Source organism: Pieris brassicae, chromosome 8, assembly GCF_905147105.1.
Source record: "Pieris brassicae chromosome 8, ilPieBrab1.1, whole genome shotgun sequence".
NCBI lineage: Eukaryota > Metazoa > Arthropoda > Insecta > Lepidoptera > Pieridae > Pieris > Pieris brassicae.
The window spans coordinates 10,000,001-10,014,699 of record NC_059672.1 but is presented as its reverse complement, the minus strand read 5'-3'; the positions used below and the strand labels follow the sequence as shown (position 1 = coordinate 10,014,699).

At 34.0% G+C, this 14,699-nt stretch overlaps 2 protein-coding genes across 2 annotated transcripts in view; both read left to right on the top strand.

The window, feature by feature from the left end:
- Positions 1-2,792: 2,792 nt before the first annotated feature.
- On the top strand, positions 2,793-5,163 carry LOC123712755 (allergen Tha p 1-like). The gene is made up of 3 exons (XM_045666003.1): positions 2,793-2,904; positions 3,577-3,775; positions 4,923-5,163. The coding sequence occupies exons 2-3, from the start codon at positions 3,586-3,588 to the stop codon at positions 5,114-5,116; spliced, it is 384 nt and encodes a 127-aa protein (XP_045521959.1). The 5' UTR covers positions 2,793-2,904; positions 3,577-3,585; the 3' UTR covers positions 5,117-5,163.
- A 3,827-nt stretch (positions 5,164-8,990) lies between these two features.
- Positions 8,991-14,699, top strand: part of LOC123712757 (allergen Tha p 1-like) — a 9,074-nt gene continuing 3,365 nt past the window's right edge. Inside the window, exons 1-2 of the mRNA XM_045666006.1 lie at positions 8,991-9,025; positions 9,880-10,066. Of these exons, the coding sequence (XP_045521962.1) occupies positions 9,886-10,066 (181 nt within the window). The 5' untranslated portion in view covers positions 8,991-9,025; positions 9,880-9,885. The remainder of the gene's footprint in view (positions 9,026-9,879; positions 10,067-14,699) is intronic.

The window sequence follows — 14,699 nt, the reverse complement described above, 5'->3', positions numbered from 1 at the left end:
CTGAACCATAAATTTATGAAAAAAGTATGAAAACATCGGTTTAGGTGTATCCAGATACCATTCTTGAGAAGGTAATGAAGCCTCTTAATAACATAATGTCCAATAACCAAGACTGGTCCTTCTAGCAAGCTTGGTCTACGCAGTCATGGTTGGAAACGAACGTTTCGGACTTTATCAGAGCTGAAGACTGGCCGCCGCCTAGTCCCGATCTTAATCCGCTGGATTATGATTTATGGTCAGTTTTTGAGACACGTTTTGCTTTAAACGCCATGATAACTTGGAGTCCCCAAAACAATCTCCCTCCCTCCCTATCCTATTTGCAATAAAAAAAAATGTTTTACTTTATTTCAGTATATATGGCTAGACTAGGTATTTTCGTCTTTTCATGTCCAGTTGTAACGTTAATAAAGAGGGAGAACAATGACAGTGAATATTTCCGGAGTAGACGTCCTGGCGTGAGTCGCAAAGTCAAAGTTCTATCATTTATTTTAATAAGGCCTAATAAAAACGCACATTTGAAAGTCAAAATTACTAGTTAAAAAATTAAAAAAATAATTATTCATTTCATAATGAGAAGATTGAGCAATTGCTCTTTTAAAATGGTTATTCCAATTGTACATATTGATTCGATAATTATATATAAAGACCAGACCAAAAAAACTTGATTTTATCGTGATTTATGTGCACTTTTCACTTATTACTTTTTATTTTTCCTGTCATCCAGTATCAGTTTAGTTTATTTTATGTTCCTGTTTAGTTTCTTCTTTATAACTATATGTAATATGTATTTTTGCAGTTCTTGCCTATCTTATGTAATTTAATACATTTTTTTCTTTACTCAGAGTGGTTGCCTGCAAGAGATCGCTCGAAAGCGATAAGGCCGCAAGTTGCGTTCCTTTTGATTTAATTATGTTCATTTTTTAAATATTGTAATGTAACGAAGTGTTAATAAATAAATAAATAAAAATTTCTATAAATAAAGACCTCCTTTATAGTCTTCGACTAGACACACCGCTATCGTTCAGCTTATTCAGCCATGGATCTGCACAATCCCGTACGATATATACGATAAAAATGTATTTAGTAAGAAATTGGTATGATACAGTATTAACAATATTCTTAACTTACATAGTGATATAAATAATAATTAATAAATAGAAAGTTAATACAAATTTAAAAAGTTTGGTCCCTGTGGCAGTGTACCTTTAACGCTGGCAGCATTTCCTCGCTGTATTGCGATACTTAGTCATTGATTTTTTTTGTTAGAAGGATTACGATAGTTACTATAATATAGTTGCCAAATTACTTATTTACGTGCTCCACTAAAATATCGTGAAGCAACAGCGGTATAGTCCAACCACAACTTTCAAAACCATAATAATTAAGTTGGTGAATAAAAGATCTGTTAAATAATTACACGTAGTCATAGAAAATTATGTAACACAAAAATCTAAGAATATTACAGAAGGAAGCCTCAATGCTCTGTCGGTTTGTGCCCTATATTCTAGGACCAATTCAAAATCATTTATTCATTATACACAATGTCTGAACGTCAATAAAGAAATACATATTAAATGCTAAATACTTCTAATTATACATTTACTGTCGGTCACAAATCAAAAGCGTCGAACGGACGAGAAGAACTGCGAATAAATTTTCCGCCACTCATACAATATACAATTTTAAGGTCTATACGTTATCCATGGCTAAAAAGTATTGATGACCTAGATCAAAAAACACATAAATCTTGGTCGTGCTAGGTCTTCTATCATCATATCATAAAGTTTTTAATCTTTCTCATTTCCATAGTATACCTGTTACATTTCTAAAATTATATATAATTTCTTATACAGATTATCAGAATCAACGAAGTCCTTTATGGAGGTGTTTATGCATAATTATGTAAATACAGTATACATTTGACGCATACAGTTTCCAGGTAGTCACGAAGTAAACAGACGAAAATAAAACATTGCATGACATTGTGATTTACGTCACACGGATAAATCGTATACTATTATCAATATGTTTAAAAACTTTTCCATTTTAATTATAATATTTATTCATTTATTTTTAAGTATTTATCTCTTTAGTTGGGCTTTTGATCACTTTTACCTATGGACTGAGTGACCCTTTTATGACCGACACACGGCATCATAGTTTAGGTGGGAGACAGGGTAACGGATTGCTGCATAGCAGGGATTCGAATGCTTGGTCTCAGGGTTGAGCCACTTGCTGAAAACAGCTCTAACAAGTAGTAATAAAAACATCTCGGTTCTAAATGTTTCGTGATCAATTTTGGCATTATCTATATAATATTATAAATTGAAAATGAAAATATACATTTTTTATTGCGTCTCAACGTCCAAATTAATCAAAATTGACATTATATTTATTGATTTATTCTTTTAAAACCATTTCCCTAACTTCGTTCATATTTTAATTTTAAAATAGAAAAAAAACACAGAATACCGATATGTTTATTTCAGTAACTAGAATTTAAAGTTATAATAATTAGATGCTGTTTAAGCAGAAACTTGTTATCTTATCTGACTTGACTGATTGACTGATTTTCGGTTACACACAATTTCCTATAATTCTCAGATCATGTCCAAAAACATACGCAGAAATGTTAAAAATACAATAAAACACAAAACTGTATATTTAATAGAATAAATAAAATAAAACATTCAACCTGACCATAAATTTTATGCGAAAAATTTAATTTCAAATCCAATTTCATAAAGTTAATAAAAAAGCTCCCATTATTCATATGACGTCGAAAAATACGTAGAAAATGCAAATTGTTCGTTTTTGTTACGAGGTTTAAAACTATATATATGGACTTGATGAAGCGTAACGATTATCAGTTGTTTGAAGTGAAACGGAGCCTACACATCTAAGGTAGTCATAATTTATTAAATTTTTAAGTCAATATCAAAGGGCGATTATATGTTTATAATGGAATTATGTATTTAGTTATCTCTTTATAAAAACAAAATAAAAAAAAATATATTATTTCAATTTAAAAACGTTTTCGTATTGAGTTTATTACGTTTTAACCGCCAATTATGAGGGATATCATCAATTGTTACGGTTCGTGCTATACGTATCCAAATCCTTCTTAACTAATCTAGTGCATTGTAACGCAGTACGATGGTTGCGCCCATTGCATCATATAGGATATATATGTTTAAAGAACTTTATTTTCTCATTACAAAATTGTATTTTATTTACATGAGAAACTTAACATTATGTATATACCAGCGAGATACACGTCCCAATTTTAGTCTAGTGGAATATTTATCCTATACAACTTGTAGCTTCCAATTGTAACTTCCAATACCTGCCTTCATTGTATTGTGTTTACCAGGCAATTCAAGTATATCAATATTCTCGATATTGAAAATTGAGCATATCCTGAAATAAACCAGAAATTTATATGATTTTTCAACAAAACTAATGGTTATGGGTGACTCGTCGCTTCCGTGGTATGACATATTTGTAATTAAAGAAATCAGACACTATGGAATGGAATGTAACCGAACAAAACAGTAATTAACTATTTCCTTGCAGAATTTCAACATGAGGACTTTCATTGTATTCGCCCTGTTCGCGGTTGTGGCTGTGTCGGCTCGTCCCAACAGTACCTACACTGACAAGTACGACAACGTGGACCTCGAACAGATCATCAACAATGAGAGACTTCTAATTCCATACATCAAGTGCATCCTAGACCAGGGCAAGTGCTCACCTGATGGAAAGGAATTGAAAGGTATTGATTTTGACCTTACATCGAAAAACACCTAAATCTTGTAGCCACTAATAGCCTAGGCTGGACTCTTTTAGAAAAGCGACCCCAGAAACCTGTTCAAGCCGCGGATCGTGTAATTTAATCGTGAAATTTTAATTTTAAAATTATGTTATTGCAAATTTGCGAAAGATATTGGGTTTCGCGTCGTTAGATAACGACGGCAGGGGCTCCTCAAGCTGATTTGGAGAAAAATTAAAACTGCTATCGAAGTTGGAAGAATTGGTTTAAATATAGGCGCACTCTTATGCGTAAGCTCCATTATTATCTGCAACTGTAGGACGCCAGGTTTGCTTAGGACGGCCACGCTTCCGCTTCCCTTGCGGGTTAATTAAGGAATATTATCGGGAGTATTGCCTGTCTATTTCCATTTGCATCGCTTGCAAAGTTGCTCGTTAGAAATCATTAAAAAGGACATATAATAAACCAGTTTACGTATGTTGTGGAGTAAATACGAGACTCGATCTTGACCTGCAGTACAAGGAAACAATTCTAAAACTCATTTAAGATACAATGTTTTACGTTAATTTATAACAAGTTACAGTTATATTTATTTTCCCTCATATCAGTATTCTCTTTTGAATTATTCAACTTTAGCTATTAGTTGTATTTGAAGGCTCTTAAAAAACAAAAGAAAATCGATACAGCCAGCTACGAAAAATGATACTATTATTTATGAGAAGAGAAAATAGCTGTTATTAATTTTGGTATTCTTATTTGGTAACTGATTCTGTAAAACAACTTCACAATACATATTACGAGTACTAACCCAGCATTTCATCCGCATCACCTTGATGGCTGGTAGTTTTCCACGGTCCGCTTCACAAGACTTTTTCTTTTACGAACTAGCAAACTGTGAAATCTACTCCCGGTGTGGATCTACTCCTCCCTCGTAGATACGATCTCAAATTAAAAAAAAGGTCTCTTCCCCTCTTAAAGGCCAGTGCTTAAATTATCCTTATATTTTTTTTCAAATAAACACGTATGTAATATATTAACTTCTAAGTAAAAACAATTCATTAGGTTCGAATAAGTATAACAACAGTTTAAATATAATAAATTACAGAGTCATAATAAGTAACTAGATCGCTTACATATATATATTTTATAGCTCATATCAAGGAAGCCTTAGAAGAGAACTGCGCTAAATGTACAGACACACAGAAGTCTGGAACCAGGCGCGTGATTGGACATCTGATCAACAAGCAAGCCACCTACTGGGACCAGCTGAAGGCCAAATACGACCCTGAACACAAGTTTGTGTTGAAGTACGAAGCGGAATTACGCACAGTCGCTGCTCATTAATTTCGAAATGTTAATTTATTCAAATTAAAAGTGTTGATTTCATATTATTTTCTCGTTTCATTTTTTGAAAATCTAAACGTTTTGGCGTTGTCATTAGTGAATTATACATTACATTGTTATTGTAGATGAAGATATGGTGCAAAATTAATAGCTCCTTATTATAATTTATTAATCACAATAAGTATTTTCTGGAGTGTGTTAAAAAAAAAAAAAAAATAGAGACAAGTTTTTTTGAATAAAATAATATGTAAAAGCTTCATTAAGTAATGTATAACTATATTAAGTTTTGTTTATTTATTACCACTTCATTACATTACAATATAAAAATTGAACATGAAAGGAGGGCAACTGGCGGCCTTATCGCTTTTGGGCGATGTCTTCCAGGCAACTACTGTGAGTAAAAAAAAGTTAAATTTGATAAGGTAGGCAAGAAGTACAAAAATACATATTACATATAGTTATTAAGATAAAACTAAACAGCAATAAAAAACAAACTAAACTAAAAAAGGATACATGAAAAATAAAAAGTAAAAAGTGCACCTGACTCACGATAATTTAAGATCAGTTTCACGTCAAAGTCAAAAATCATTTATTCATATAGGTAACACAATGTACACTTATGAACGTCAATAAAAAAGAAATATACATTAAATGCTTCAAATTTTACATTTACTGCCAGTTCTCAAATCAAGGTCGTAGAACGGAAGAGAAGAACTGGCAATAAACTCTGCGCCACTCTTTTTATTCGCCAAGTTTTTTTTATAATACAATGTTTGTAAGGAGCTGCAATCGTCATACCATGTTCCACAAGACATCAGCAGGAGGCATGGTGAAATAGGAGCACGCACTTACATTCTAATGGGAACAACACGCAAATACATGGTCAAAAATAACTAACATCACCGCATACACAAATTCAAGTCCGACCAGTCACACAGTAGTTAGAAGGAAAGTTAGGGATACGATGTGGACAGGTAATGTTAGTACAGATAAAATTTAAAGAGAGATAGAGAAGAAGCTAAGCGAATGAGGACTAGAAGTGAATTTCATAGCCTAACTGCAGAGACCTTAAAAGATTCTCCAAGAAAAGAGGAGTTATGAGGTTGGATTTCAAGGATATAGTTTTCGAAAGAGCGTAAGCTATAGTTATGGGCTCCCAAAAATTTGAAATCATTTTTGTGATAGAGAGGAGTTTTAGGGTTGAATAGGATGGAATATAAGAGATGAGAACGTGAGCATCAGTTTTATGGTTGATTTTTTCTATTGGAAGAACATCTAATAGAGAACGTTTCCTAAATAAATACGTTACTAGCTTTAAGCTTCGAGTAATCTGCATTCATTTAGAGGCCAAGGCTATTACAAAGAGAGATATTTGTACACTGTACAAGTTGCTCTCTTTATTTAATAACTTTGATTGTACTGTATTTCTGTACACTTGCAACGAAGTGTTAAGAAATAAACACTAAAAGTAAGTACAATGTACAGGTATAAACTATCAATATTGACTGGCTTTTTTTAAAAAGGTTGTTGTCATTGCTATTGAAATAAATACGACTTTAAAGAGAAAGCGATACTTTCTAAATAGCATCAAAATTTACTACAAATAATTACGGCTTGATTTTTATTTTTAAATACCTACTAATAATAATTAATTTACACCAAAAAACATTAAATTTATCTCCCTTTAATTTGATATAGTTGGAAATAACACAAAAAAATTACTTAAAATTAGTTTGACTGAGCAGTTTAGCGTGCGACTGTCATCCCGAGGTCGTAGGTTCGATCACCGGCTGTGCACCAATGGATTTTATTTTTATATGTGCATTTAACATCAGCTCGAACGGTGAAGGAAAACATCATGAGGAAACCGGCTTGCCTTAGACCCAAAAAGTCGACGGCGTGTGTCACAGAAGGCTGCTTACCTACTTGCCTATTCGATCAACAAATGTTCATGAACAGAAAAATTTACCTGTGAATCTGATGTACTTACTGCACGGCGCACTCTAAACTGTTCGTGTAAACTAACATGACTAAAATCTCTTAAAATCTAAACATTAAATTTTATTGATGTAATTACGAATTAAAGCTGGCGTGACGGGAGTAATTGACGTTGTAAGTGTAATAATAGGTTCCGGGGCTTCTGTTAAAACCATTATATTAATGGGAATTGGCATTAATGATAAAACAAACAAAAAACCATCAAAATACGTGATGTTAATGGTTAATTTTGGGGAAAATTAAAAAATGTAGAAACGTTTCTAGTTTTATTTTATGTATAATAAGTATATTATTTAATCTCAAAAGTTATGGTCTAAATATAAATATAGTTATGTAATATTTTATTCGCAGATTAATTTTGTCTAAATAATCTGTCTTATATGTTTTGAACTGTACCAACCTCTAATAGCCGCTCCATGTGATAGGATCGCAAATCAACACATTCTCACTTAAAGATACTATGTGCAAATGAGGGAAGAAGAATGTGATAGATCAACTCTGAATGAGCGTCGCATATATACTGATGGCTCAAAAACAGGGCATATTCTCTATTGATCTCAATATCAACACACACCTACCCTTAGGCACATATAGCTCGATCTTTCAATGCGATTGTGTCGCTCCAGAGCCGTGCAGCGGTTAGGAATTAATAACTTTTGTATTAAGTTCGTATCCGACAGTGCATCTGAGCTGACGGCGTTAGTAAGCAAAAAGACAAACAGTAAATTGATATTGGAATGTCACATTGCACTGAAGGCAATAACCCTGACAAACAAAGTTACCCTGAAGTGGATTAAGGTGGTCACAGAGGATGTCTTGGCAATGATGCTGCCGACGAGCTTGCGAGGAGAGGTTCGGAAATGAGGCCTGTTGGCCCGTATCCCTTGCCGTTCCTCGCAGCCTGGGTTCGCCAAAGATCTGCGGACCTCCAACAGCAACGATGATCGCAAGGTGCGGACTGCAGACAGTCCAAAATGGCTCTGCCAGCAGTCAACCAGCAACTTACAAAACAACTTCTGAACTTAAACAGAACCAATCTAAAAACAATGATAGGGACAATTACGGGCCATTGTCTCCTTAACAAACATCTTTTTGTCCTAGGCGCGACGGACAGCCCCCTGTGCAGAGGCTGTTTTAGCGCATAGGAATCAGACACCCGCGATGCAATGGAATGCGAGGCTATGGCTAAACAACGTGCAGAAATCCTCGGAACTGTGAGGTCGCTCCGTGAAGCCTGCGAAGTACCCAGGAGGCTTCTGTGCTTTTGGAAGGAGTTAGGCTGGCTTAGTTAGCCAGGACTGTACGCACAACGGACCTTTTGAGAGTCTAAGCGCGACAACTGAGTCTACAAACATACATACATAGTTTTAAACTTCTAGCGCTCACCTTATCTCATTTTATTATTCTCACAGTGGTTGCCTGGAAGAGATCTCAATACGAAAAAGTCCATCAATATCCGAGACACTGATGTGGGTTGAAACTCCATATTAAAGCTATTGGGACATAAGTATGACAGATGTTCCTTATTAATTACTTCCTTATTATTAATTACTCATAAGTTGTAGCCAAAGTTAGTGTAGTTTTTTATAAATCTCTCGTATTACGCGAATTTTTTTTGACGGTCATAAGTGTACAATGTTATCTATATGAATGAACGATTTTGATGTTTGATTTTAACAAATTTACTATCGAGTAAGCATTGAATTAAAACTGTCCTAATTACATTGATAAGTTATTACTTAACATGATATAGACATTGACCATGAATTACTAAAAATTACCTAAAAATCACCAAAATAAGATGGAAGTACAGGTTTTATTACGTTGTTTACATGTTAGTTAGTAATATAAAAAGATCTATGCACAATAGTAATTCAGTCTTGGATTTTTAACCTGTGAGTTAACAAGTCGGTAGGTTTGTCTATTTCTCAAAATTACTGTATCAAAGATCAATGCTGTATTATATGTTATAGAAACATATACATATTTACATAAAATACAAATAAGTGGCGCTACAACCTTTCTTTTTTAGCTCTGGGCCTCAGATTTCTGTATCTGTTTAATGATCATTTTTGAATTTAATTGGCAAGTAGGTGGTCAGCTTCATGTGACACACGCCGTCGACTTTTTGGGTCTAAGGCAATCCAGTATCCTCACGTTGCTATGCGCACAAAGGAAGAAATTTCATTAGTATACAGCCGGGGATCAAACTTACGATCTCACGGATGAGAGCCGCCTCTGTAGCCACTAGGCCCACAATACATACTATACTACTTAAAGACTAATATAATTTGAACGTGTTATATATTGTATATTACCAGATTCTATATATTAGGTAAAAGAGATTAAGGAATAATTTATCCTGGAATTTGAGCTACTGTGTAAATCACAGCAAAGGTTTCGACCGCTTCTGTTTTTGTCAATCTCTGCACTGCATTCGTCTTAAATGTATTATTACTAACTTAACATTTGTTGGTAACTATAATATATATTTCCTGGAATTTGATGACTATTGTGAATTAAGTTCAAGTTAAATATAACTCAGAAATGAACAAGAAACATAGTTCTTGCTAAGTCTCGTCTGAATGATACTCTACGCTTTAAGGGAATACATTGAATTGTCACAAGTGTTTCAATACATTAAAACGTATTATGCTTATCAGATTTTAATCTTTTGCAATCATTTGTTTTACTTGTAAAATTTAAATGAGGTGTATTTCTTCGACGGAATTAAATAATATATTTAGTTATTATTTCTGTTATAGAGTAAAATGAAGCCAATTTGTGTTTGCCTGTTTGCGTTTGTCGCATTGGCCGTAGCCGAAAAGTACACAGATCGCTATGACAATATCAATCTGGATGATGTCTTAAGCAACAGGCGGCTTTTAGTACCATACTTGAAGTGTATATTAGACGAAGGGAAGTGCTCTGCTGATGGAAAGGAGCTAAAAGGTGAGGTTTTATCTTCCTGAATAATGATCAAATAGTGTATTGAATCTCGAACCAACCCATTTTTGTTTTTTCATTTATTGCAGACTGCCGCGTAATAGCGTTGAGCATGAGCACTATCCTTAAAACTTTGATGAAAAACTTTTAGCAACTCGACACCGAGTCGTTTTAGCAAACCTTGTTTGATATTATTATTATTTTGCCTTGTTAAATTCCTATTACTCCCGGATACTTGGCAGACCCATGGTACTTCTTTGATACAAAGAGACCTCTCGTGACTTGTGTGTGGTATTTCGGGCTACTCAAATATGAGGACGTTGCATGGATCTGGTTAGCGCCGCGCCCTCTTAGTTTCTCGTGTCATTTATACACATATATACACTGTAACATATTTTCATAAGTATCTGATTGTCATTTTTAACACGTGTGATGTTTAACAAAAATTAAATAAAAATTCAAGGCAATGTGTATAAGCTAAATATATTGAATACGAAATTCGATTCCCGGCGAAAAAATAATTAGAATCGGTAGGCGTTGTACTTAATGTTTTAAAAATTATCAAAAGACTTGAAGAAAGTAGAATTGTAGTTTGGGAGTTCTATTAAAAATACTTTTTTCGATTTCAGCACACCTGACTGAGGCGTTACACAACGACTGCCAAAAATGTACGGAAAATCAAAAGAAAGGGACGGGCCGAGTGCTATCACACATTATCAACAAGGAAGCTGAGTATTGGGAGAAACTTAAAACCAAATACGACCCAGAGAACAATTACGCGGCTAAATACGAGAACGAGTACAAACAGTAATGCAAGTAATGTAATTGTCAATCGTAATACAAGGTATTAAAAATAAAAATTGTTTTTTATTTAAAATCCTTTTTCCTATTTCACAGCCACAATATCATATATTCGTACTGTTAATCCTAAAGGAATTTGTTGCAATGCTTATCTTAGACCCAAATATTTATTATTTATTTACACTTCGTTACCATAATATACGAAATAATACATATAAAAAAAACAAAAAAAGAAGGTCACATAAGTTATTAGGCAACGGGCGGCCTTAACGCTAACAAGCGATTTTATCCAGGCAACCCTAATATGGGAGAGTAAAAAAAGAGACACCTGCAGAGGGTAAAGTACATCATTGTTAAGAAGTGCATAATTAATTTACAAATAACTATACGTTGATAAATGTATATAACCTAGTTCTATGGACATAAAACACTCCCAAAAGGATCCCAATCATATTTCATTATTGACGAATATGTTTTTAATATAATATATTGAATTAATCAAAGTATGAACCATTGTTTTCTATGCACTTTTGCCATCTCATAGGTAGTTCATTGATCCCTTTACTAAAAAAACCAGTCGGACGGGAATCAATAAAATCTGTGAAGGCGATTTGGACTGCCCCATCGGAGTTAAATTTTTTCCCTTGCAAGAAGTTATCCAAATTTCGAAAAAAATGGTAATCTGGTGGAGCGAGGTCCGGGGAGTACGGAGGATGTCTTAGACATTCCAATTGAAGCTCTTCTAATTTGGTAGCCGTCTGTTGTGCAGTGTGTGGTCTAGCGTTGTCGTGAAGTAGCAGTGGCGTGGAGCGATTGACCACCTTAGGTTGTTTAGCCGCTAGCTTTACCATCATGGTTTGCAATTGCTGAGAATAGACATCAGCCGTAATAGTCTGGCCAGATTTGAGAAAACAGCAATGAACAATTCCGGCGCTAGTCCACCAAACGCTTACAAGTTACTTTTTTGGGGTTAATTTTCGCTTGGGGCAGGATTTGGCTGGCTGGCCAGGATTCAACCATTGCGCTGAGCGCTTCCGATTATCGTAAAGAGTCCATTTTTCATCACAGGTAATGTTTCGGTTTAAAAATACCTTCATAATTGTGCCGGTTAAGTAATGTAACGCAGCAGTCGACGCGCGTTTGCCGGTTTACTTCAGTCAATTCATGAGGTACTCACCTTTCAAGCTTTTTAATCTTCCCAATTTGCTTCAAGTGAATTAAAACAGTTTTATCACTAACACCGCATCCTGCAGCTAACTCGAACGTGGTTTGCGATGGATTCGCTTCCACAATAGCCTTCAATACTTCATTATCAACTTGGGTCTCAGGCCGTCCACGGGGCTTGTTCTGCAGGTCAAAATTTCCAGAACGAAAAAGAACCGTGTTTTCTTTTGCAACATGATCGCCATACACATCATTCACCCTTCGAGTCGTTTCCGCAGCACTAGTGCCACGGCGGAACCCGTACTCGTAAATAATGCGATTCTTTAAGTTTTCCATTTTGTAAAATGAGTGACGCAAACAGAAAAAAACAAATGAATGACGGTCATCGAAGCACAAATACATAACTAAATAGCTGTACAAATTTGAATTTGGAATTCCTTAGCAAAGAGGATAACAACGTGATTAAATTGGCCAGTAGGAAATACGCCAATTTTATATGTATACCTAATATATATCTTTGTGATTTTTTCAATGGCAACTAAGTTTGGAGGTTGGTGGTGTGTGGGAACGCTATTTCGTATAAACACAGTAAGTATCAAGAATCTGATATTATAATAAGACTTTTGGTGTCGGTGCGAAGGTTTGCAACACACTGCGGAAATATACTTTAATATATTCTGTATAAATGAAGTCTTGAATAACTTAAACAGAAAGGAATTTAAAATTTGTTCTGTGGTAGAGGCACCGAAGGCACTTAGTTAAATCCTTAAGTGTTTTTTCGTGTATTCTGTAATTTTAGTTTTAAAAAAATATGAAAAAAGAGACGAGCAAGACGCCGTGGAACGCTAATACTGCATCACGTTCTCAGGCGCATTTCGGATTTTTTTATACAGAACTAGAGAGACGTTTGGCCATAATTCCATCTGATAGTTTGGCTATATATTAACATCTCTCGCGAGGCCCCTGGAGTTGAGAGTGTCAATAGGCGGTGTCCTGCGCGTTTGTTCTCTGTTCTATAAAAAGAAGAAATTAAATAACTTCTAACCGTAGATACAACAATTCAAGTCCGATCAATCACCAACGACGACTATATTTATAACTTAACTTCTAATATTCGTATATTATATACCTTATATCAGGCGTTATATTTCTTGCATATGACTGAAAAATAGTGTAAAAAAGGAGTCTCCATACAGAAACAATTTGTTTAAATACGTCAAAGAACAAAGTTCACCTCAGACTGCATTTGTAAGGAGATTGCTGGTCAAGCTACTTTATCCCAGAATGTATTTTAAGCTTCGATCCATTGAAACTAGTTTTAAGCGAGAATTCATCAATGATCAATAAGCTTTTGCTTTGGTCTATAGTTCAGGTTAGCATTCCTTTGCCTTTTTAATACAAAGAAAAGCTTCGACTTTTCCATTAAAATAATATTTATTTAAGTATAATGTAAATGTAAGAATTTAACATTTTTTCATTTTAAAGTCTGCAGTCACTTGCTAATCCCTGTTAAAATATTGACTAATATTAAAGTTTATTTCCTAAACAATATTTTATATTTTTTTTTAATTGCATATTTTAAAGAGACAAATGAGAATTTCTTCCAGAAAAAAATTTGATCAAATGTTGTGTGCAGTATTTTCTGTTTTGTAAAATGTATGTTTTAAATTTATGCCATTAATTTGTAGGACTCTTCTGTCAAGTGCTGCCTTAGTCAGTAAAGTAACGAGTAGGTAAAACAAGAGCTTGTATATTTTCTAACTCTAAATCAAATGTTTAAAAAGATAAATTAAATTTATTCGTGAAACCTTAGCTTTATATAATACATTAAGAATTAGACAAACACATCGAAACTTACAGAAATAAGAAAGTTATTAAAAATTGATTAAAATAAAATTACACAACGGAAGAAACCAGAATACAACTGGAAAAACAAAAATATACACAATCAAACAACCCATTCACGATTATCATCTGATTGTCAAATTACCTAATCTGTTCTCGATCTCAACTTAAATGGTATTTTGGGGTTCAATCGTGAACCAAGCTTTTTTTTAACTGTAGGAGGGAAGCTCTGGGAACCCTGTTCTCACCCTAGTTCATCTGGATTGGACTATCTACCAGATCATGGATATAGAAGAGAATAACTGTGCGTACTATGGGTAAGATCCAAAGCCGACATTGAGATCTAATTTATCACACATGAAACAAACAACATGATGAAACAAATTCGTAATAGACAAGACCTTTTTATTTATTGTAAAGAGGGTTTTATTTTTTTATATCTACAAATAAATCATGGTGTTACAACCGAGTCTAAAGCAAGCCGGATTCCTGTCGATTTTTTCTTTCACCGTTCAAGCAAATATTGAATGCATACAAAGAAAAAAAGTCCATTGTTGTACTGGGGATTGAACTTACGACCTCAGGGATAGTCAATAATGAAAATAAGAAGTTGTGTTTTATATTCCATCTCTCTTAATTTTAGTATAATAATTTTATTGGTTTTTGCAGTGAAACTTCTTTATCGACGTTGGAAAAAAAAATTACTGTCACATTTTTCCGTTACGCGCTATCTTTTTTGAGGAGCTTCGAAGCCATTGTTAAGAAAAATATATAATAACGATAACAATGATAGTAATAATTCTATTACAATTAATGAAATTTTGTAATA

Bases quoted from the DNA above. Each gene is read 5' to 3' on its own strand.
- LOC123712755 (XM_045666003.1), top strand. From the start codon at position 3,586: ATGAGGACTTTCATTGTATTCGCCCTGTTCGCGGTTGTGGCTGTGTCG. The intron at 3,776-4,922 runs GTATTGATTTTG...TATATTTTATAG, and splicing joins TGATGGAAAGGAATTGAAAG to CTCATATCAAGGAAGCCTTA.